Raw genomic sequence first — 24451 nt, 5'->3', positions numbered from 1 at the left:
TGCTCTAGCAAGCTGGGTGACTCACAAGCACAGTGGAGCCAGTATTAAGTCTATCGCAGGTTTCCCCTCAGCTAGCCGGCTTCCTTCGATGGACCCTCCAATAATCTGCATTCACGGATGTTCTCTGACAGGCGTATCTAGCATTCATTCACTCATAGCTAAGGAAAAATTCACAGCGGATAGAAATCGGCACGATTCTCTTTTCATGACACAAAGGTCTGTGGTTCTGTCCGACGGCAGGAAAGGGGACACATTTTGAAACGTCTCATTTCACGGTCCTCTGACCTAGGCCAGCCGCCATTCAAGGGGCCAGCTGAGAAAGGGAAGACGAATGTACTCTTCTGCACACTTGGGACGACACCGATGAGCGAACCCCGTACTCAAGCATATGATGACCATCACTCTGAGTCAGCCAAATAAAGACCCTTCCCTCGGAGATGAGAAAGGGGTGAGTCACAGAATGGAGGGCTAAGGCAGACGAGGACGTTGTCCTGAGCTTTCCGCCCTGAGTTTTACCCCGGGGACCCCAAACGAATACCTGTCAAAGATCCTCTGTGGCTGCATCACGCTGTTGAGGACATGGGTCAGGTGATCCTGGGCTGCGACCACTTCTGGGGGAGGGTTGTACCTATTCACTGCCGCAACCTTTTCCAGAATTAGAAATGCAAGAGGAAAAACATACATGTCTAAAAAGAAGACAAGTCTCAGATTTTAACAAAACATTCTAGACATGCAACCAGGTATGGAAAATAACTCATGCTCACGGACCTTTGTGCTCAGTCTTCACGTCTACTCTAACTTTCCTAAAGTCTAAATAATGACAATTATTTTCAAATATGAAATCAGAGGCGCCTGGCTGGCTCAGTCGGTTGAGTGTCCAGCACTTGGTTTCAGTTCAGGGCATGGTCTCGTGGTTTGTGGGTTCAAGTCCCGCGTCAGGCTCTGCTCTGACAGCCTGCTTGGGATTTTCTCTTTACCCTCGCTGCCCCTCCCTCACTTGTTCATTCTTTCTCTCTCTCAAAATACAAAAAATAAATAAACATTTAAAAATAAAATAAAATAAAATAAAATAAAATAAAATAAAATAAAATAAAATAAAATAAGGAGTTGGAGTCTTTGAGTTCCCTACTTCTTTATGCTTCCTGGTTTGGGAGGGGAGAAAACGAAAACAAAATCTCTAAAACCTGAGATTACACTTTTAGTGCGAGTTGCAGGAATGAAATACATAGTTCTAGATTCCAGGTCGTGGATACTGCAGGGATGTTTTTCTCATGCCATCTCATCAAGAACTACTTCAAAGATCTCAAATTCTACCCAGATCTCCTCTTATTTCAGAAAGCATCCTCTGTTCAAAGATAGGGGTCTTTCCCCCTTATAACGTACACGTCTCTATGCTCTGGTCCTTGTCACCCTCAAAATACATTAGCCTCATGTACCACACCTCTACTTAATGCATACTTTCCAGCTGCATTCCCTTTGCAAAACGTTACAGGGAAAATCTAGTAAGCGCCTCTGAGTTTGAGAATAATGATACACTAGCATCCCTAACTATTTTAAACCGCGATTTCAGAAAGGCACTTATGAAATGGAGTATCTGCCCCTCTACATATTTATACCTATTTTCATTCTCATCTCAGATTTGCATTTAGTGTAAGAAATCCCTCATTAGTGCAGATTTCAGCTGTCACCAGTCACTAAAGCATGACAAAGTACCACCCCAGGTAAGGTGGCGGGGAGGCAGGTGCATAGCATTTAAGGTCTGGTTACTCTGGAACTGTGTGTCCAGGGGGATCATGATTTTAAAGGGCAGAATTAAGGGTTTAAAATATCAGGACAGTGACTCATTTGAGTACCTTTTGATTATACGCAGCAGTATAGAATAAATTTCATCATTAAGTGACTGTTTAGAGCAACACAGAATCACACACTCTCCAAAGACGACAGTTATCCAAATTAAGAGACGGCCATCACGCAGCCACGCGCACACGCGGGGCACAGCGTCTGCCCCCACCGCCAATCTACTCACTGCAATGGCAGGGCCCTGGCCACAGCTGCGCTGATGCTCACAGCTTTGCAGGGGGTGAAACAAGAGAGTAAGGAACCGCTCCCTAAATCAACAGTCAATTCACGTATCATTACGTGTGCCATTTACCGCTGACATTGATCCTGCAGTGGGTAGCAGAGCCTCATAAACACAAAGAATGACATGATTACGTACCTTTTCTTCCACTTTAATTTTCTTCTGATCTAATTCTGTTAATTGTAGGAGCATAAAAATCACGAACAACCAATATTCAGACTTTTCCTATTTAAAATATCAAGAGGAATATTCAGTCGCCTGCCTTTACCACATGAATTAGCACCAGCACGCTGCTCTCCCGAGTAGGTCTTTGGGCTGCTACCCCACCCTCCACACACACACACACACACACACACACGTATCCCTCAAGGTGTCTATAGCTTCAGGCTTACCAGTCCCCTTATTAAATGCAGACCGTGCCTTATAGCTTACAAAGCTCTTCAAACGTGCCATCTCATCAATCTCCCTGTGACATAAGCAGGACAGGTATGATCACCTCCATTTCTAGCCAGAAACAAACTAACTAAGCCTCAGAGTGGTGAAGCGTTTCATCACAGATTTCACGGCCGGAGATTCAAACCCTATCTTCTAACTCCAGGGAGTTTCGTTATTGCAAATGATGAACGTTACTTATGATCACTTTGTCATTTACTTAGTATTATTTTGAATTAATTTATATCATTTGTTATTATTTTGTTTGGCAATCATAAATAATAGTATTTATAGAACAAAGTCCTTATTATTCCCAACCATCTGCTGTGTCAGGATTATCTGGCTTTTAAAACATAATTAAAGTTTCGTATCAAGAAGCTACATCTTTGAAGCGAAAGATATTTGTGGGTCACGCATTTCATAGATAAGAATGCACATGAAATGAATCTACAAAGGTATCTTTTCTGTCCTTCAATGTGTGAGCTGGGAGTGGGAGGGCTGTGTATATAAGTGAGTTAATGTGTGTGAAAGGGTTTGTGGTGTTGATTTATGCACACGAACAAATACTCCCCGTGCCTCTGAAACTGGGGCTTGATGGCCACTCTGTAAGTCCTGCTTGTTTCTTAACCAGAGACGCTTTTAGGTTGCCTGCCACTATTCCCATACCAAGGAGTGAATTTACTTTTTAATATTATTTTTCATTTTCATTTTTGCTTTTGTTTTATTTTTATTTTTTGCCTGTCTAGACATGTTCAGCATGATACACACAAACAGGAAGGTACTCAGAAGATACATACAAATTCAACAGTCTCTGGAAAGCTCAGTAAAGGGTAGAGGCAGCCAAGTGGAATGAAGGACAAATGGACAAAGAGGGAGGGACAGGAGAGCCAGGAGGGAGGATCCATTGATGAAAGAGAGGGGCTTGGAAAATAGCAGTGGAACTTTGAATACCAGAGGGGAAGAATCCCTAGGAAATATAGCATTTCGTCCTATAATCATTTCAGGGCACCACCAACTTCACGACTATATACAGACAAATTACTTTAGGCATCTGATCTTAGACTTTCTTGCCCCTGTTACAAAGCAGGACCCGGAGCCTGTCTATGCCTCCAGCATCGTGCACTCTATCATGCAAAAGGGCATTGCTCCAATCTTAGTAGCTCTGTCCTGTAACCTTTTATCACCAGCCCGAATGAGTCACATGTGACCACAGCAAGCAAGGAACTAACTCCACGCTCCCCTGTCACTGACGGCCGGTGCTACTTTGCCAAACCCTCCTGTTTCCTGAGTGACAGAGAATGAAGGTAAATGCAGCCTATTCACGTTCCAGATGTTCCTTATCAAAAGTACTTCTTGAAGAATTCCAAGAAGGTCCTCACCCCACCTCCCCCCATATAAATATCTCTTACCTGAACTGGATTTCTTAGAAAGTTGACAACTCGAAGGAGAGGTAGATTTTCAATGTAATCTATCTCACCCAGCTCAGCAATCTGTGTAATCAAAGAAACAAAATATTATCAAGAGACTAAGTATACAACCAATAATATAAAACAATGTAAGAGAGCTAGTATGGATCCTCTAAATTCAACTTACTTTAGAAACTGCTCTGTTGCTGATCCAATTTCCTAATGCAGAACGAGAAAATTCCTGCAGGCCCCTTCACTAAATGTGAACGCACAGGGCCACATTTTCTTTTTTCCTCTCTGGCTAAAGAATAGTGTGCTGTTCCTCATCTCAGCCATTATTTATTCTAAGGCAGAAATCACTGAGTATGCAAAATCAGAGGAACAGTACCAAAAATGCATGCAAGGGCTCCCTGGTTCTCCTCACCCCTACTCCTCCCCAGCCCTCCCTCCCTAGGGCTGCCTCTGCTAGACCGGCCGTTTGTGACTGGTGAAGCCTTGTTACTGAATGTGCACATGTAGCCAGCTCCATTCTTTTTCCAATAAGAGAGAGTTATTTTAAGGAAAGATATAAACAGAAAACCGTAAGACACATTTCTCGACATGGGTGTTGACCTTAAAATTTTTTGTTTAAACTGCACCCTTAGGTTTTATACTCTTTTCTGTGTGGGTTACGTTTCACCACTTTAAAAAGTGAGAGGAAAGGGGTACTTGGATGGCTCAGTTGGTTGAGCGTCCGACTTTGGCTCAGGTCAAGAACTCGCAGTTCTTGAGTTCCAGCCCTACGTCAGGCTCTGTGCTAACAGTTCGGAGCCTGGAGCCTGCTTCGGATTCTGTGTCTCCCTCTCTCTCTGTTCCTCCCCTGCTTGTTCTCTCTCTGTCTCTCTCAAAAATAAAAAATAAAGATTAAAAAAAAATTTTTTTAAGTGAGGGATTGCTTGACAAATCCTTAATTTGACCAAAGTAGAGCACAGATTGCAGAATTCCTGAATTTCCCACTAAAGACAAAGAGTTTTACTTAAATTTCCTGTAATTAGCATAATTACAATTTTATTTCAAATGTAAACATTAAACTTTAAAAATTACTTAAAAAATTAATAATCACATTTTCATTTCTATTTCTCCCCAAGCCATTTCTGCGTGTACGTGAAAGCACTCCAAAGGCAGTCACCAATAATTCCTGAGCTCTCCAAACACAAAATGCTAAAATGAAACTGCTCCCGAAGCTAAGTCGGGGGAAAAAACATAGGCACCATGTTCAAAGGATGCCATTTTGAAAGACATAATAGGAAAGGTAAAATCCGAGTTACCATACAGAAGCTGCACACACTAATCTGCTGACAGCAGTGTTATGCTATTGGACACAACTCTTGTCAATACAATGACTAGATCCATTAGATTGGCATCTGGATCATCTACAAGACAACAGGATCATTTTCTAAATATTGTGATATTCAGGAAGGTGGAAAAATACAACTGGTTCACCCTGCTCGGTCAGAACTGTTGAACAGTTGGATTGATTTTCCCGTAGCACACGGCTCTTATGCTTGGACCCCACACAAATGTTAGGTGGAGATGTTTTCCTGCAGTGAACGTGTCTCACTAACACGTGCACTTAACACGCACTGCTGATGGGAGTGGAAATTGACATGTTCTTCTTAAAAAGGCAAGCTGATATGTTTCACGTGCATAAGCCATGAACCAGCTATCCCACCTCAAGAGGTTTACAGTGAAGATCATCAGACAGGCAAAAATTAGATACAAGAACGTTCAGTCTAACGTTTTTTTAGTAAAAGTTCAAAATTTTCTAAATTCCTAAAAACACTACCATTATGCAATTAGATGAGTCACAGTACAGTCCCATAATGGGAACGCTGTGCACCCACTTGAGATGATGGTGACATCTACGGTGATTGACATGCAAAGATCTTGAAAGGTTGCCAACAACATGAACACCATGATCACGGACTACATAAAATTATATTATAACTGAACTGTCAGACCAGGGATCACCTGGTCTTTTGAGAGTCAAAGGACAGGGATCCAGCTTCCCCCCTGGTCCTAGGAAGAGGCTGTTAAGGGCACAGGACAGCAAGTATGCAGCAGCCTGTTCCCACACATGCTGAATTAGCAACGTGCATGGTGGTCCTGATGTGCCCTCCCTCTCTCAATGACCTCACCCCAGAGCAGAACCACCCTCATGTCTTCTCAAATGCCAAGACCCAAGGCTGTGTGTGTCATAGACCATTACAGAAGGTGTAGGGTACAGCACTCCAAACGACTTAAAGTGAAACATTGCCAGAAAGATTCTATTGTTAAAGGAACATCACCCATCTGCTGCTAAGAATGTCATAGCACGGTTGATCCCCAGATTCCAGATGCCCCTCTTCTCCTCGGCCCTGTTGGTTACTCCCCACCCTTAACGGCCTGTCAACTTTGAATTCCAAGGGAAAGCAGTTTAATTAGTTCCCATTTGGCCATAGCCTTCTAGGCTATGCTTTCCAAATCCAAGCATCCAGACCTAAAGCCACCTGTTCAGGTTTTTCATAGGTAGATAGATAGACTTGTGAAATAATGACACAAAGACTCAGAGAAGTAAAACAGCATTCCCGACGTAACTCCAAGACCAATGTCTTGCTTCTAGAAGAAAGGACTGAGGTTATAATAGAGTTGACATTTTGGGGATAAGTTTTAAATGGTAGAAATGACATCAAATCTAACAAGGACTAGAGAGAGTGATAAGGGTCCTCCAAGTAACCAGCTGATTATAAACACTGGCAAAGAAAGTTAAAAGAGATGTTGAAATGATCGTGTGAGGGTTTAGCAAGGTGTTAGCAGCTAAAACCAAGTAAATGATACTGATGAAAGTGTTAAGGTACAACATCAAATGAATCATATGAGAAGCAACAGCTATGTTATGTTTCTGTCAAATGATAAATTTTCCATCCCTGACATGGTATTCTCAGTAGTCCTGGAGAAATCTCTGAGGAAATCTTTGGAAGGCTCACAGAACATTTCGAAGCACTGTTGGTTGCTCCCCAACCTGCCTGTGGGGAGCCAGGGAATTGTGTTATTGTTACGGACTCCTTCGTTGCCAAAGGGTTTCCCGCTTTGGGACACATGGCCATTTTTCTTTAATGGGAGGCTCTCTAACATTTGAAAATTATAAACTCCTTTACTCGCTAAATGATGCCCCCTTTTTTCCTTCAACTTTTTCAAATGTAACTTGAAAAGTCTCTTGAAATAGAAGAGAACAATATATTTATTCATGAGGTCGTTCTAGACCAGCGCTTTCCAATATGGAAGTTACTAGCCACACGCGGCTACTTAACACTTGGAAGATGGCTGGGACGAACTCGACTGGACTGTGAGTATAGTATACACACCCAATGTCAAAAACTTAGTATGAAGCAAGGGGTTATAAAACGTCTCATCGATGATTTTTTTTTTTTGTAGATTACATGCTGACACGATAATATTTTGGAAAAACTGGGCTAAATAACATAAATTATTAAAATTACTTTCACCTGTTTCTTCTTACTTTTTTAGTGTGGCTACTAGAAAATTTAAAATTGCTTGTGTGGCTCACCTTTATGGCTTGAATTATATTTCTATCAGAAAGCCCCCTTCTAGAGCACTGCACCACGTGCTTTTCTGAAGGAAGGGATGTTAGCATTTCATTTGCTGTATTATCTGTCAGGGTTGAGAACACTGAGTCTGGACTCAAACTATTCTATATTTGCATCCTGGCTCTGCTATTTGCTAGATATAGAACGTTGGGCATGTTACTTAACTACTTTGTGCCCCAGTTTCTTCATCTGTAACATAGTGACAACAATAGGGTTATAATGAGGATTACATGAGATTATATACGAAAAGTGCTTAGAACAGTGCCTTGTGCACAAGTACTCCACAAGTATCTCTAGATTATTTTATGACTGCAGGATTACTGTTATTACCATTAGCCATTACTCCTTTTTCCCGAAGTCTGAGATGCATTCAGTTGGGATTCGATGAATGCATCCCAGCTTTGTAACACTCCTTGGACATATATAACGGGAGAGCCATTTTCACGGCAAGTTCATGAAAAGATACTAGAACCGTACAAGACAGAGACTGTGCTGACTTCGTAGGATATGTGGCATGGTGAACAAAAGTGGAATTAACTTTAGGAGTTGACCAAACAGTTTAATATACAAATCAGGTAAAAATAAGGAGGAACAGTTTTGTCAGTGATTAAAAATCCACCTTTGCCCAGACCTAAAGATGGCCTTTTCTTGCTGTTTAAAGTAACAAGTGATGCAAATTCATCAGACACAACTGGTAAGCACTATCACACCTGAAGACAGCAACGTCTCCACAGCATCACATCTCACCCCAGGAAAGAACAATGTCCTTTCCAGGGTCAGCCAAAGTTTGCATTTTCAAGAAGAAATAAACATTCAACTTCCTTAGGAAGTCTTTCCAAACAATATGATGAAGTACTCAGTTAAGAATAAAATTATTTCATAGACCTTAATGCATAAGTGGTCAGACATACTGGGATTACAAGCACAAATGCTTTACTGAAAATAAAGTGTAATCTATTAAGAGTGAAAGCCAATTTACGTAACCTGTGAAATAAAGTGGGTGTTCAGCCAGATATGGAAATTTGAGTAAATCCAATCCTCAACTCCTACAGATTAGGAACATACACTATTGTTACCAACAGAAGATAGGAATTCACTTCCTGTGCCTCTTCTATTTAAATGACAGGCCCAGGCAACACCAGCCTGAGGCTCTTCTCCTTAATTTTTGTTGATGTTGTTGTTTGTTTATTTTTGAAAGAGAGCGAGCACTAGCGGGGGAGGGGCAGGGAGACAGAGGATCCAAAGCAGGTTCCACGCTGACAGCAGAGAGCCTGACGCGGGGTTGGAACCCACAAACTGCGAGATCATGACCTGGCCTGAAACGGGACGCTCAACCGACTGAGCCACCCAGGCGCCCCCTGAGGCTCCTCTCTTGTCTCCAATTTCCCTGCTCTGACATCTCAGACATTCCCACTGGCATCCTTCTACACAAAATTTTACACAAACACCTCTGCTTCAGAAAGTCATGTCCACTTGGTTGCAGCTTAAACCCTTAAAACAGTGTAATTAGGAATCATCAGATTTTCAAAAATCAAGAATTGATTTATTACAAACAAACAAAACAGTCCTGCAACTACTGCTCCAGGAGACTTTATAGAATAACTTTTTTTTTAATATGAAATTTATTGTCAAATTGGTTTCCATACAACACCCAGTGCTCATCCCAACAGGTGCCCTCCTCAATTCCTATCACCCACTTACCCCTCCATCCCACCCCCATCAACCCTCAGTTTATTCTCAGTTTTTAAGAGTCTCTTATGGCTTGGCTCCCTCCCTCTCTTTTTTTCCCCCTTCCCCTCCCCCATGGTCTTCTGTTAAGTTTCTCAGGATCCACATAAGAGTGAAAACATACAGTATCTGTCTTTCTCTGTATGGCTTATTTCACTTAGCATCACACTCTCCAGTTCCATCCACGTTGCTACAAAAGGCCATATTTCATTCTTTCTCATTGCCAAGTAGTATTCCATTGTGTATATAAAGCACAATTTCTTTATCCATTCATCAGTTGATGGACATTTAGGCTCTTTCCATAATCTGACTATTGTTGAGAGTGCTGCTATAAACATTGGGGTACAAGTGCCCCTATTCATCAGCACTCCTGTATCCCTTGGGTAAATTCCCAGCAGTGCTATTGCTGGGTCATAGGGTAGGTCTATTTTTAATTTTCTGAGGAACCTCCACACTGCTTTCCAGAGCGGCTGCACCAGTTTGCATTCCCACCAACAGTGCCAGAGGGTTCCCGTTTCTCCACATCCTCTCCAGCGTCTACAGTCTCCTGATTTGTTCATTTTGGCCCCTCTGACTGGCGTGAGGTGATATCTCAGTGTGGTTTTGATGTGTATTTCCCTGATGAGCAGTGACGCTGAGCATCTTTTCATTTCTAAGCCGGCATTTAAAGTAACAGCCCCTTGAGAAACCAATAACGGGTCCTAATGTGTCCTCTGACACATAGACACTGAAACCGTGACAGTTCAAGTGTGACATTACCTTATTATCCTCGAGGTTGATCACTTCCAGGAAGTCGTGGTTTTCTAAGCCCTGGAGGCTACTGATCTGATTGTGGGACAGATCCACGACCTGCAAGGCTTTTAGTTCCTCCAAACCGGTCATCTTCTCAATCTGGTTATTGCTCTAAAATGGGTAAAATACATTCAGTGCCTTAAAAGCTTCAAGTAGGAAAAAGTGCAAGGCCCAGTTTTCATTCTCGATACCGCCTAAATGTCTGAAAGTCAGCAAGCCGTGCTTGTTCCCTTGCCCTCCACCATTTCTACCAAACACTTCCCTGAACACAGAGGCAAACACCCCAGAAAGAAATCCCAGTTTTTCAGCTGGAAGATTCAGAATGCAATATTTTCACTAAAGTTAATGAAAGATGAATGTTCAAACAGTAGGAAAGGCAAAAACCTAGGTGGTGTAAGCTTTTAACATTGTTCGCCTAAAGCCTAATGACAGCATATCTCCATGTTTATCTTCAGAAACAAAATATAGTGCAAATCTTTCATTGCCATCACGTGAAACCACCTGAATAGCGCGACTCTCCCATATACTTGGTTTTCAGAAACATTCTAAATATAATCACTTCATACCACGAGGGCTGTGGTAGTCCGATTCATGCCTTGAGTTACTCATGCTCTTGTGCTGTGTCCCTCCCCTTGAGTCTAGGCTGGACCTCTGACTTGCCTTAACCAAAAGAATACAGCAGAAGGGTGCCAGTGCCCAGTTTAAGAATTGAGAAGGCCTGGCCACATCTCCTCTTGTGTCTTGGAAACTGCCATGTAAGGACCCCGCTCTGTTTGGGAAAGAATGTGTGGAGAGGTCACATGGAGAAGAAGCCATCACACGGAGAGGGGCCCTAAGACTAAACAGAGAGGAAAATTCCAGCCATCCCAGCATCCCAGCTGAGCCCAGCCCCCAGCCAACTGCCAGCTGAATGGGGCAAGAAGCAGCAGCAGCAGCAAAAGCACCCTGCTGAACCCAGCTCAGCTTGTAGGACTGTTAGTTAATAAAATTTCTACAGGCCACTACACTGGGGGTGGCTTGTTATCCAGTAATAGATAACTAAACCTGGTTCTTCAATGATTCACACATAGGCATCTTCCCAGACAGTGAGCGTAACACAAAGCAAGATTCAAAGATCCCCTTTCCCAACCCGCATGCCCCCATAACAACACATTACAGTGGCAACAGTAGTCTGCATTTTCGTGAGCATTTTCCAACATACGATTCCTTGGGTTCCCTAGCCTTAAAGAACATGCCACAGTAAAATTACACTTTTAGTTTGAGAACCATAAAGACAATTTTGAGGTTTCAATTAATACCATATGATGCCCATCTTTAAACGCAATACTTTTAACAAGTACATAACTGAAAAATTAAATTATAGCATTGTCTTCCAGCTACAATATGTTTCCTGGTACATTTAATAGCAAGAGCTCATTTTCATCCTATCTTTCATAACATTTTACTTCAATAATGAGCAAGATTTGCATTCATTAGTTTAATTCTGTGGCTCTTTATAATATGTTCAGAGAATGTTGATAATCTACAAAGCTGGGTGATAATACATGGGGGGCTCATTAAACTATTCCCCTTTTTCATATGTGTTTGAGAAATTCCATAGTAAGAAGGGGAAAATACTCATACCCCCATTTGCCTAAGTTAAGCAAAATTTCCTACTGTTCAGAGTTCAAAAAAAGTTCCAGAAAGTGTAACAGAAAAGAAAAAATTGCACTGAAGTTAACATAATATCCATACTAATTTAATGTATTGAAATAGGACCTCAATATCCTATTTAAAATATGCCCACATATAAAATTTATATACAATACACTTCTTCCCGAAGAACTTTGAAGTGCTGTAGCTGTGGAAGACAGACTGTAATAATTCTTCACAGCACCTCTCATGGCTTTCAAAGTGGTAAATGCATGGGCACAGGGTAAGGCAGAGAAACGTTTAATTAGCTAGCCTACGGCCACAAAAGAAAGCAGAACTGAGAAATATTCAGGATCACAGAATTTCTGAGTTTAAAGTCGTCTAGTCAAACCCTTTCTCCCACGCTGAAAACAGACACGTCACCCCTCAAAGTGGACACCCAGTTTTAGCACACGCAGTTCTTTTCGCCTTTTTTTTTTTTTTAATCGTGATTAGCAGCGGAAAGGGGGCCTTTAGAGAGAAGCTATTTCCTTTAAAAGACGAAATGAGAAATATTCCTCATCTCCCCAGTTTGGAAAGGAAGAAATAAGCGGCTCTTACTAAGACAAAATGAATTTTAAAGTGTGGAATGCATCGCCCTTACTTGCTAAAAGAAGTGGTTGATAGCACAGCCCATAAGTGAACCACATTTTCCCCTTACATTTAGTATAAAAGCTGATGGTAGAGAATTAACAACTGGTTTGTATAGCAAGTTGTTCTTTTTTCTCTCTCTAAAAAAAAACAAACAAACGTAAAATGAATTTTTGCAGTAGTAAAGCAACTGGTTTTCTCGTTCCACAAATTAAAAGATAAAAGCATTAACAAACTGTTGAAACAAATGTGTGTCGTTTTATTTTACATATTTTGGTAACATTTGTAAAAAGAACCCTTACTATTCTCAAAAATTTTAAGGAAAATGAATGAGGGCATAATTTGTATTTTCTGCTTCATCTTGGGTGATGGGGGCAGCAGGGATTGGGAACAATCCCCTTAATTTATTTGTAGAAAAAGTCTTATGTTTTTTTTCTAAAAAGTGCTTGAGATGGAATTGTCAAGGTGGATTACTTTACTTGTTGAAACAAACTCTTACGATAAAATTGCTATGTGTTGTTATGCTTAATCATGGGTTCAGCTCTCCTCCCCTTAAGCACACCCCCATATCTCTTTCCACATGGCAAGCTCCACTCAAAGTTAACGGGAATGCGGATACAAAGAGAGATGTACAGAAAGGCTAAGGTTCTTTTTTTTTTTTTTATCTTTTTTTAATGTTTTTATTTATTTTTGAGACAGAGACAGACAGAGCATGAGCAGGGGAGGGGCAGAGAGAGGGAGACACAGAATCCAAAGCAGGCTCCAGGCTCTGAGTTGTCAGCACAGAGTCCGACGCGGGGCTCGAACTCGCGAACCGCGAGCATGACCTGAGTCAAGTCAGACGCTTAACAGACTAAGCCACCCAGGAGCTCCTCAAATTCATTTTCTTTCATGCTTTGCTAACATGCCTCAGGGGGACATAAAACATAAAATCTTAGGGAAATTATTAAAACTCTCCATGCCTGTGGTCCATTGGTACTAGAACCAGTCCTTGGCCTTCACCTACCTCGCTGTAAGGAGTGAAGGCTCTTGAAAAAGCACTTCATGCTCCAAGCTCGGGGAAAGAAAATTAACACTAGCCAACATCCGCTATCTCTGGTTAAATAAGACAGGTATAGTATATTTTAAATGTCGCAGATAACCCAAGATGTCGTTTCAAACAGCAGTTCAACACTCTCCTGTGGGATAGTTCATGTAAGAAATTAATAAGCTACCAGCCTCGTGGCTTAAAATCCTCCCTTGCCCACCAAGGGCAAGATATAATAAAAAATAGCAAAGCCATCCAAGGGTAAGAAGTAGGAGAGAGGAAGAAAGGAAGAAGAATCCTAAATAATCCACAAACTGTATTATCAGCTCCCAAATTAGTGAGCTATAGTGTGATTTCAAAAACACTATATGTATCTTTGGAACTCTTATAATTCTGATTTTTAAATACACTATCTGCATTTTCATTCACAGTCACAGAGCACATCATAGAGCTTAAGAAGAATGCTCTCTATGGGAAAACACTTAACAATTTCCAAGTTCTGACTGGAACTGTTCCTTTATTCTGAACACCAGTTCTGGTCTCCTAGAATGGCCAACTAGCATATATTAGAACAAAAGGGTTGCCAAAATTCAGTGCCCAGAGAACATCTTGTGGTTCATTTGAGAGCACTCAAGTATTAATAGCAATAAATATTATGCTTAAATGTGCTTAAATGTTATTTCTTCACGGAGACGTTATAAAATGTGTTTTTAAAAGTTGTTCCAATTATTCCTTTCTTTGTCAGTGTAAAACGTGAATCCTTTAAAAAACTGACTTTGGATGCCAAATTAGAAAATCATTTTACCATAGCATGAAATATTGACCCTACACACATACACAACCACACATAACACACACACACACACACACACACACACACACACACAGCATGGAAAGGAACACACAAAACTGAAGACAGTAACATTTCCTGAAGTGATTAGCTCTTTATACATTCAAAAAACCCGAGGTATCATTCATATACTTAACTGAAACATTAACTAGAACCTTCCATCAAGAACGACTTTTGCTTAGACTCACCAGACAAAGAATTTTGATGGGCAACATGCCTAAGCCATTAATTGACGTGATCTTGTTCTTGGCCAGACTCAGGTGCATCAGGCCACTGCACATCTCCAGCCCGCTGATTTCCTCTATCTCGTTGCCTATGCACCGTGACTCCGTTTAAGGAAAATGTTATTAGAAACATTTTGAAGACAGGAATAATCAGTGTCAGTCCATCATTAGAAAAATCAGACAACAGCATGAATAAAGCAGTAACGTATGCTCTATACAGGATGAACACTATCTTGAAATAATTTTTTTTCATGATAGAAGTGAATACTGGCACTGCTTAATTTTTTTTTTTTTAAGACACAGCTTTTGAGTGTGCTCAGTTACATTTGCATTCACGCGTGACTCATTTAATCAGTGAGCAAAAACATTTCAGGGTGCTTCGAAGCTGCCTTGTTGGCAGTGTTTGCCCTTGGTTCCTAAGTGGTCTCCATGAGAAACTCATGTGCTTTCCCACAGGCAGGACTTCTGAATACAGGGCACCCTGTGGGCGACACACACCAAGTTATCATCCTCATAACCAGGGTACCAGCCAGAGAGAGGTCATCTGTGGCAAAGGGGTGATAAAGGAACCAGTATCCTGATACCGACAGGAACAGCCTTTTCTATCCATACTGGCTTCTCCTCTCCCTTTAAAATAAATGAGGCCTAAACTTAGTCTTTATTCCCTCATGTTAAGTTTCTAGTCATTTTAAAGTTTATTTATTTATTTTGAGAGAGAGAGAGAGAGAGTGAGCAAACAGGAGAAGGAGAAAGAGAATCTCAAGCAGGCTCCCCGTTGTCAGCACAGAGCCGGACATGGGGCTCGATCTCACAAACCGTGAGATCATGACCTGAGCCAAGATCAAGAGTTGGATACTCAACCGACTGAGGCGTCCAGGCGCTGCCCCACCCCACCCCCCAGTCATTTTAAAATTTAATTTCTTTTCTTGTATTCCATCTTTATGGTACCGAAAATTGCAGTCCCAACGTCACCAATTCTATTCACCTCTCTCTGGTCTCTATTTGGCAAAGTTCCAGGATTTGGTATCATCTCCCCATCAAAGCTCCTGTGTCCCTTCCCAAGTAGCCAAAGACATCACCACTCTCTCAGCCACCTATAATCTTCAGGGCATCCAATCAATCAGCAAGACTTGGCATGTTTCGCTTTTAAACACCTCTTTAATTATTTCCTTCCTTTTCATTCACTCCTCTGCCAACTTAATTCAGCTTTAGCACCGATGGGTACTTCTAACATCCATTTCTTCCGGCCTCAAATCACTTTACACGCTGTAGTCAGGTTACTTTTTTCAAAATATCGATTGGAAATCTTGTTGCAATCAAATTCTCACCGGACAAATTCCAAATTCCTCCCTCTGGCATCTAACGCCCCTGACTTTAAGCAAAGCCTATGGCTCCAGTTTCATCTCCATTATAATCCAGTGAGGATTCCCCATTTCTGCCAGGTCGGTCTTGTCAGTAGTTCTGGAATGTACACCAAGGACTTTCTGACATAGTAGTGTATCTTTTTTTCACATTGCTTTCCTACCCTTTCTAAATCCTGCCCATTCTTCAGGACTTGATTTCAAATTCCACTTCTTCTCTTCCTTTAACATTTACCTCTTTAGTTTTTTAAAGATTTTTTTTTAATGTTTATTCATTTTTGAGAGACAGAGCATGAGTGGGGGAGGGGCAGAGAGAGAGAGAGAGAGCGAGAGAGTGAGTGAGTGAGTCACAGAATCTGAAGCAGGCTCCAGGCTCTGAGCTGTCAGCACAGAGCCCGATGTGGGGCTTGAACCCACAAACTGTGAGATCATGACCTGATCTGAAGTCAGACACTGACTGAGCCACCCAGGCGCCCCTTAAGTATTTCTTTTTGAAAGATCACCTTATCTTCTTATTTCTTACATAGGTACAAATGATAGGCTAGGAGAATATATTTGCAACATGTATAGTAGATGAAGGATTACTATTCAGAATACATAAAGAATGACAGTAACTTAATAGAAAGAGAGAAAAAGACAGAACCACCCAATAGAAAATGGGAAAGAATACGTTGAGAAAATTCCCAACAGAGCATATCCAAGTGGCTGATAAACACGGGAAAAGACACTCTGCTTCACCCTTAATCAGGAGAATGCAATTCAAGATGCCATTTTCACCTATCAGTTTAGCCAGGATTTGAAAGGTTCTCAAGAACAGATTCTTTCCTACTCCTGAGGCTTTATTATGCTAGAGCCACTTTGGAAGAAACCTGGGAGTATTGCTGCAATTGTAAAGTTGTCACAGTAATTTCAATTCTTGACAGCCACTCTAGACAGACCATTTCTTCCTCGAAGCCTCTTCTGGTCAACTTCCAACCCCCCCAAGTATCTCCTTCCATTAACTGAAGAATCAAAGAATTTTTTAAAGGGGAAGGAAGGGATCCTTAAGTATCCAAAAAACATTATCTTGCCTCATAATTCTTTGTAGTTATCTTAACTCTACTAGTTATTCGTTATGTGACTTCTCTATGCTCAGAGTTTTCATCGGTAATGTGGGAATAACACCAGGTTGCTAGGAAAACCAAAAGTTTGACTACGGGAAAAAAAATCAGAAAGTATATATGAATGAAGTTCACAAACCATAAAGTATCTCATAAATATAAGGCATTGTTATCATTACCAAATTACAAGCACATGAGGCCAAGGAATCACATCCTCTACCCGTTGGCCAATGGCAAAAATGGAAGATTCAAGGCCAGGATCTTTTCTGAAAAGACCTAGGCTAGAGAAAGAGGCAAATCGGAAACTAGAAGCAATGGGCAGAAAATATTGCCAAATGAACCAGAAATTCCTAATTTTTCTTCATCGGTTCCAGATTCAATCCTTGGGCTGAAGTGTAGTTTTGCTGGTCATCAAATATGCATTTTCAAATCTTCTTTCATAAAGCTTCCTGCCAGAATAGCTCCACAAATAAACATTTATGCTCCCAAACACCATGCCCTTTCTGCTTCCATGTTCTTTGGGCTGCTTAAATAATCATTCTAGAGCTAGAACAAAGACCAGATTTTCACAGATACAGATGGTAACAAAGGATGTGAAATGGGGAAACAAGAGATTAAACTCACACACAGCTATAAATGAAATAAAATATCCTCGGAGTAGTGATCTTTGGCAAGAAAAATTAGGCAAGGAAAACTTCAAATGACCACCTGTCTCAGTTTAGCAGAGGAAGCAATATAGTCTTTAAGTCCTATGTCAAGGGCACTGGTGTCCTGGTAGCTCTGCTCCAACCAAAATGAAGATACTCTAAATGATGGCGAAAAGTAAAACAAATGCTTGTGGGTAGCTGGGTCAGGAAGCATTCCCGCGGGAAGGAGGCAAGGATCAGAAAAGGAGGAAACAGGAATCCTGAAGCCATCAAGAGATGGGGGATCAAAAAGGAAAGCTGGTTTATTGTATACACAGTAATTTTCCAAGACACTGGAGACTATCCCCAGTTCTCTTGGTATCATCCGGCTTACTCTCTAGCTTTGATTAACACAACAAATCAATTTTATGAAGTTAGTACTGCAAGGGCCCAAAGGAGGAGGAACACAGATGCCTCATGCAAACGTGGCCCTGGCTTCTGCAGCTACCGTTGGGACCAAGGCTTGAGGAACTGACTGCATGTCTCTGTTGAGACATAAGTTCATTTCAGAAGAACTGTCTATTTCCCAACTCTTCGCTCCCCTTTAGATTTCGAGGAATTTCAATCACGATAAATTAATCAGGTTCTTGAGTGAAGAGTAGTTTTTACAGTGGCCCAACAGCTCTCCCCACCCCACCTCCATAATACCACGGTCACATCATCTGTGACCACCAGCAGGGATAATAGTCAATCTATAGGACTGGTCCCTACATAGCTCTGAGTTCGCAGCTTGTTTTCAGGAATATCTTTATCTCTCTAATCTCTCATTCTCTTATTTTAAGGACCTTCGTGAAATGTTACTTGTCCTTCCTCTGAACATTATTCTTTTGTATTCTTTCATGTAGGTCTTGGGACTTTCCAATAAGAAATATAATCTGATAAGTCACTAAGCCATTACAATGAATTAGCTTACTGGCTTTACCCTTTGAGGTATGTTTTAATTTCCAAGGGCCACTGTCAAGAGAAAGGGACTCAAAGAACTCAAAATCATTATACTGCATTCCAGCTCTAAAGTTTTACATTTCTGTGAATAAATCTTTTACAGCGGAATTTTAGGTCCTCAGAAACTGAGTGAAGAAACCCAAAGGCACGTAAGCATAACTTTACAGTGAGGGAAAGGCCCCACAATCTATTTTTACATTTTGGTGATGATGTCAGCAGTTTGCAGGGCTTGACATGAATTATTCACCAGTTCAGTATTCGCTCTCATTCATTTGTCTACAATCATAAAATATGGCTCTGGTGTACAGAAAACAGTTACTGAGAAATAAGTAGGAAATCCATCACAATTCGCTTAGTAGAGAGAACCGCAATGATGGCTTTAATCAAAACCAATCCTGAAAGATCTATATCACCTTACCATGTGAAAAATGTTCTTCGCTATAGGAGTGAATCTCTCTGTGAAACACACATACACATTAAATGGCTAGAGGATAAAAGTAGTAATTACTCAATGAATTGTAGCCTGGGGGAAACAACGGAATTCAGAAGACTAGTGTCAGTTCGACCACTGACCAAATGACCTGGGACAAGTCACTGAGCCTCCCTGGGTCTCAGGAAGGGGAACAAGTGCACTTTTGCTTAAAACAAAAACTTCCATAAAAGAACAGTTGGTAAGAATCTCTAAAGTCAGTCTGGATCTTAAAATTCTGTGATCACTTTTTAAAAATTCCATGGTTCTATAGTCATAAGACAAATTCCAATGAACAATCAATATTTATAGGTAAAGAACACAGAGCATTCTTTCTCAAGACTGAATACATTGACTTATACCTGCCAACGTTTACCTCTTCTGATTGAGACGATTGGCAATCAACCATCACTTCACCACATAGGGAATGACAAAATAGCATAAGATAAACTAAAAAGTTGAGGTCTTAAAGTTAATAATCCATTTTGAGGCATTAGTATGTTGGCATTACCAGCTTGATTAACCGATCTGTTATTACTATTTTTTTAATGTTTATTTATTTTTGAGAGAGAGAGAGAGAGAGAGAGCGCGCGCACGCAGGGGAGGAGCAGAGAGAGAGGGAGGCACAGAATCTGAAGCAGGCTCCAGGCTCTCAGCTGTCAGCACAGAGCCCGACGCGGGGCTCGAACCCACAAACCGCAAGATCATAACCTGAGCTGAAGTCGGCCACTCAACCGACTGAGCCACCCAGGCGCCCCTGATTTGTTCTTATTTTAAATAAGTGCTTTTTAATGTTGGTAATTACAATTTTATTTACGTTTTAAACAAAAGCATGCTTGTTCCCCTCAAACAGAAAAGACATTCTCACTAAGGAAGGCTTGAACAAATATAAAAAGCACAAAAAAGAGAAGAGCCAAACTTCTAAAAAGGGCACACAGAATGGCTGCAGGTTAGGAGAGCCTGCCCTGCGGGGTACAGCAGGGAGCACTGGCTAGCTCAAAGCTTCGGGTCTTCGAGGGCATTCCTCAGTCCAGCAATAGCAGCATCACCTGAGAAGTGGTTAGAAACGCAAATTCTCAGCCACCACCCCAGACCCCCTCAGCCAGAAGTTCTGAGGGTGCAGGCCAGCAAGAGGTGCTTTCACAAGCCCTCCAGGGGATGCCGATACGGCTCGGGTTTGAAGCTTGGCAAATAGCTATTTTCAAAGAAATTAATAATCTTCAGATTTAAAACATGTTTGATGGACACAGGTACAGCATTTGCCCCCACATGGCCTGTTTATATTTATTTTTAAAAATCTAATGAACACTTTTTTTTGAGAGTGAGTGATCAGGGGAGGGCAGAGGGTGAGGAAGAGGAAGAGAGAATCTCCAGCAGGCTCCAAGCTCAGCGAGGAGCCCCAATGCAGGGCTCGATCTCACAAACTGTGAGATCGTGACCTGAGCTGAAATCAAGAGATGCTTAACTCACTGAGCCATCCAGGTGCCCCAAAAATCTAATGAACACTCTTGAAATCACCCCCACCCCCACCTCCAGCCCAAGAAGGAGAACATGAGCCATAATCTCCCTCTGCATGCCTCTCCTGTTGTACCCGCTGCCCCCCTCTTGGAGACCACCACTGTGCAAACTATTTCCTCTTCCTTTTCCCCTTTGGTTTTACACGAAAATTGTACTTAATTTTATTAAGATGCATCCCTATTGCTGCATGGAGATCTATTTCATTTTCAGTACTATATGATATGCTAGGATGAGTATAACATAATTTGTACTTTCTCTTATCAATGAGCATCTGGGCTGTTTCAATTTTTTGCTATTACAAGCAGTGTTGCTCTGAGCCTTCTTATTCAAGCCTCCAGATACACACGTGCTCAACTGCCCACATGTAGGATTGAAAGCGCTAGGCCATGGGGAATTTGGATGTTCAACTTTATAAAAAGAGTATAAAATTGCTTTCCAAGCAGAACTAATTTCATACCCAAAGGAAGAAAAAAAAAAAAAAGATCCTTTTGACCTACATGTTCTCCAACACTTGATATTTTTAGATCTCTTAAATTTTATCAATTGAATGAATATGGTATCTCAGGTGGTCTTGGGATGCATTTCTCTGAACACAAATGAGACTGACAGCTAGTCATATGTTTATTAGCCTTATCTGATTCATTTTCTATAAAGTTCTTTTTATACATCTTCTCCAGTCTTCCGGTCTGGAAACACGGAATATATTTCTCTTTAGTTAGGTCTTTAACACTCTTCAATAAAGTTTTATTATATTTCCCCCCCACACAGGTCTTATTCATTGTTAATAAGATTCATTTTTATTGCTCTTGTAAATGGCGTCTCTCTTTTAAGTTGTATTTTCTAATTGCTTGCGATGTAGAGAAATGCAATTCACTTCTGTCTATTGAAGTCACATCCAACTGCTTTGCTGAACTCTCAAAACTATTATTTCTAGTAGTTTATTACCAGTTAGTTTTGATATTCTCTATGGACAGTCATATCATTTGCAAAAAAAATGACTTTAATCTTCTCCTTCCAATCTTTACACTTTCAGGTTTTTTTCTCTTGCTTTAGAGTGCTAACTAAAACCTCCAAAACAATGATGGATAGAAGTGGCGACGGTGGTGATCTTTGGCTTGCTCCCAATTTTAAAGGATGCTTAGAACATGTCCCCAGTCAGGACAATGTTTGTTTCAAATATTTTTGTAGACATTACCAAGTTGAGGAAACTCCCCATTACTAGCTTACTAAGAGTTTTTTATTGCAAATTAGATTTTATTAAATTTTCTGTATCTATTGGAGTTTCTATATCTACTGATCATATGGTTTATTTCTCTTAATCTGTTAATGTAGTTACTGACATTTGTGGCCTCTCTAATATTAAACTATCCTTATATTCATGAGATAAACCACACTTGGTCATGGTATATTAACTTTTCTCAAATACTGTCAGATTCAGTTGCCAGCATTTGTTTAGGATTTTTATATCTAGATCATGAGTGAAATGAGTCTGCCATTTTCCTTTCCCTTATTCTTCTTTGTCTGCTTCTGGATATCAAAGTAATCTCCTTAGAATCAATTGTGAAAATTCCTTCTATGCTTAACCTTGAAAGAATGTGTTCATTATTGGAAGATCAGTTCTTAAAAATTTGGGTCTGGTGGATTTTTTTAATATGAGGGTTTTAATTTAATTAATTTATAATGAACTGCATTTATAGTTACAGGACTACACAGGGTTTCTATTTCCAAATCAGCATTTTGGTGATTTTTCTAGAAATTTTTCCATTTCATCTAAGTATTCAAATGTACTGGCATTAAAAAAGTTGTTTAACAATTCTTTTTTATTGTAAGGCTTTTCATTCTTTTCAAAACTCTAATCACATACACAGTATGACACATTTGAACAGAACAAAAGAGGCATATTTGGTACTGTTTAAAAAACTAGCTTGTCTTTTCAAAATGGTAAGCTAAAAAGTTTATTTCATTAATAGTTTATGAAGAGTAGCTTGTTTTGATTACTTGCATTTGCATTTTAAAAAACACAGCTGAGGGGTGCCTGGGTGGCTCAGTCAGTCAAATGTCCGACTCTTGACTTCAGCTCAGGTCACGATCTCATGGTTCAGTTTGTGGGATTGAGCCCCGCATCGGGCTCCGTGCTGATAGCACAGAGCCAGCTTGGGATTCTCTCTCTCCCTCCCTCTCTGCTGCTCGCTCTCAAAATAAATATATAAACTTAAAAAACCCACAGGTGAGAAATGACACCATGTGACATTTTGATTATGTGTCCATGTTCTGAATTTCAATTGGTTCTAATGTAATAATTACAGCTTTTTATACTTTGGAGATAAGCCTGAATTGCTACATCTAAAGTCAAGTTTAAAGAACAAAAACAAAAAACAAACTCTAATTCCTTTCTTCATATTTGATATCAGTTTTAGGTTAGTCATAATAGTTTAATAGTTTAGTTTTTTACAAGGAAAGATAAATGTATATAGAACTTAAGACTTTCATGATAGAAATGCTTCAAACTGCACCCTCTATTTTGAGCCCACAGAGCCCAGACTGTCAACTGACAGAGCTCATTCAGGGTACCCTGAAGATTAGACAGAACTCTGGAAGCTCACTCCCTTCTGGCTGGCATGAGTTTGGGGGGAAGCCGGCTTCTAGACCAGTCCTTCCCAACGTTAATGTGCACTCACATCACCTGGGGGTCTTGTTAAAAATGCAGAGTCTCATTTCAGGGGTCTGGGGCAGAGTCCCAGAGCCTGCATTTCTAAGAAGTTCCAGGCAATGCTGATTTTGAGGCCACCAGTCTTCCTGGAGCAGTGTTCTTCGAGGCGGCCTGAGTGGATTTCTGAGCCAGGCGGCTTCTGGACCGTCTGCCTCCACCTCCCTACAAATTCAGTATGTACGACTGTCATAAGTCAAGTGGAAGTTCTACGGCCAGGTGCTGCTCGTGTGTACTACTTGTAGTTTGCCATCAAAACATTTCATTTTGATCATTTTCTCATTAGGCTACATTCAAGAGAACTTGCCCTCTTCAAGAGCACCATCTAAATGCCCACTAACAGTTCATTCTCACACCCCAGTTCTAAAGAGCGTGGCGCTACGTTTTAAGTGTCCCATCATACGTGAAAAAGGGTTTTGTTTTTGTTTCCAACAAAATACGTCTTCAAGAAAACACATCTTCTGTTCTCCCCACGTCTCGGTCTCATTACAAGTGTAGTGTTCTAACTGCTGCTCTGTCCCTGGAATGAGGCACCCAAGGGCAATCAATCCATTCCCCGCTCGACCCTGAAAAATCCTCAGGTGGCTAGAAAGATACTGAGAAAGAGAAGGCGCTGCTCCCTTCTCAGAAAACATCAGTCTCTGGTGTAAAGAGGCTGAAGCTCATTAAACTCACAGATCCCCAATTAACCCCTTAGGCTCTTGAGGCTGGAGTGGGCCTGCTTTAAGGTATTTGCTCTGTTTGCACGGGAGCCTGACTCATGCAAAAGAGACGGTCCTGAGGCTGTTTGCTCATCAAAAGTTGTTGGTTTTGCTTTTTTTAAAAAAAATGAAAGTATATTTTAAATGCAATAGAGAAGCTTGCTATTCAAAGGGAGCTTACTATAAATGCTTTTGTAAAATAAAAAAATCACTTATATTCCTTTTGGTCATGGCTGGATTTTCAGATATTGAATTTAAATAAATGAGGGCCCAAGTTTAAGTAAATTTGAAGAGTTAGTTAAAACAGAACTTCTTGGAGCGCCTGGGTGGCTCCGTCAGTTGAGCATCCGACTTTGGCTCAGGTCATGACCTCATGGTTCATGGGTTCGAGCCCCACACTGGGCTCTGTGCTGACCGCTCAGAGCCTGGAGCCTGCTTCAGATTCTGTGTCCCCCTTGCTCTCTGCCCCTCCCCTGCTCGCGTGCACGCACGCTCATGCTCTCTCTCTCAAGAATAGACAAACATTAAATTTCATATATT

General features: G+C 40.9%; 1 protein-coding gene across 3 annotated transcripts in view; it reads right to left on the bottom strand.

The window, feature by feature from the left end:
* Positions 1-24451, bottom strand: part of LRGUK (leucine rich repeats and guanylate kinase domain containing) — a 108683-nt gene that overhangs the window by 65820 nt on the left and 18412 nt on the right. Inside the window, exons 6-10 of one of the 3 annotated variants that reach the window (XM_042972793.1) lie at positions 14392-14516; positions 10032-10175; positions 3922-4002; positions 2219-2305; positions 539-645 (exon numbers count right to left, since the gene is read on the bottom strand). In XM_042972793.1, coding sequence (XP_042828727.1) covers positions 539-645; positions 2219-2305; positions 3922-4002; positions 10032-10175; positions 14392-14516 — 544 coding nt within the window. The remainder of the gene's footprint in view (positions 1-538; positions 646-2218; positions 2306-3921; positions 4003-10031; positions 10176-14391; positions 14517-24451) is intronic. The other 2 variants (XM_042972798.1, XM_042972803.1) reach the window with 2 other exon arrangements.

This window comes from Panthera tigris, chromosome A2 (assembly GCF_018350195.1).
Source record: "Panthera tigris isolate Pti1 chromosome A2, P.tigris_Pti1_mat1.1, whole genome shotgun sequence".
Classification (NCBI taxonomy): domain Eukaryota; kingdom Metazoa; phylum Chordata; class Mammalia; order Carnivora; family Felidae; genus Panthera; species Panthera tigris.
The sequence above is the reverse complement of the archived record's forward strand: the minus strand, read 5'-3'. Positions and strand labels throughout refer to the sequence as shown.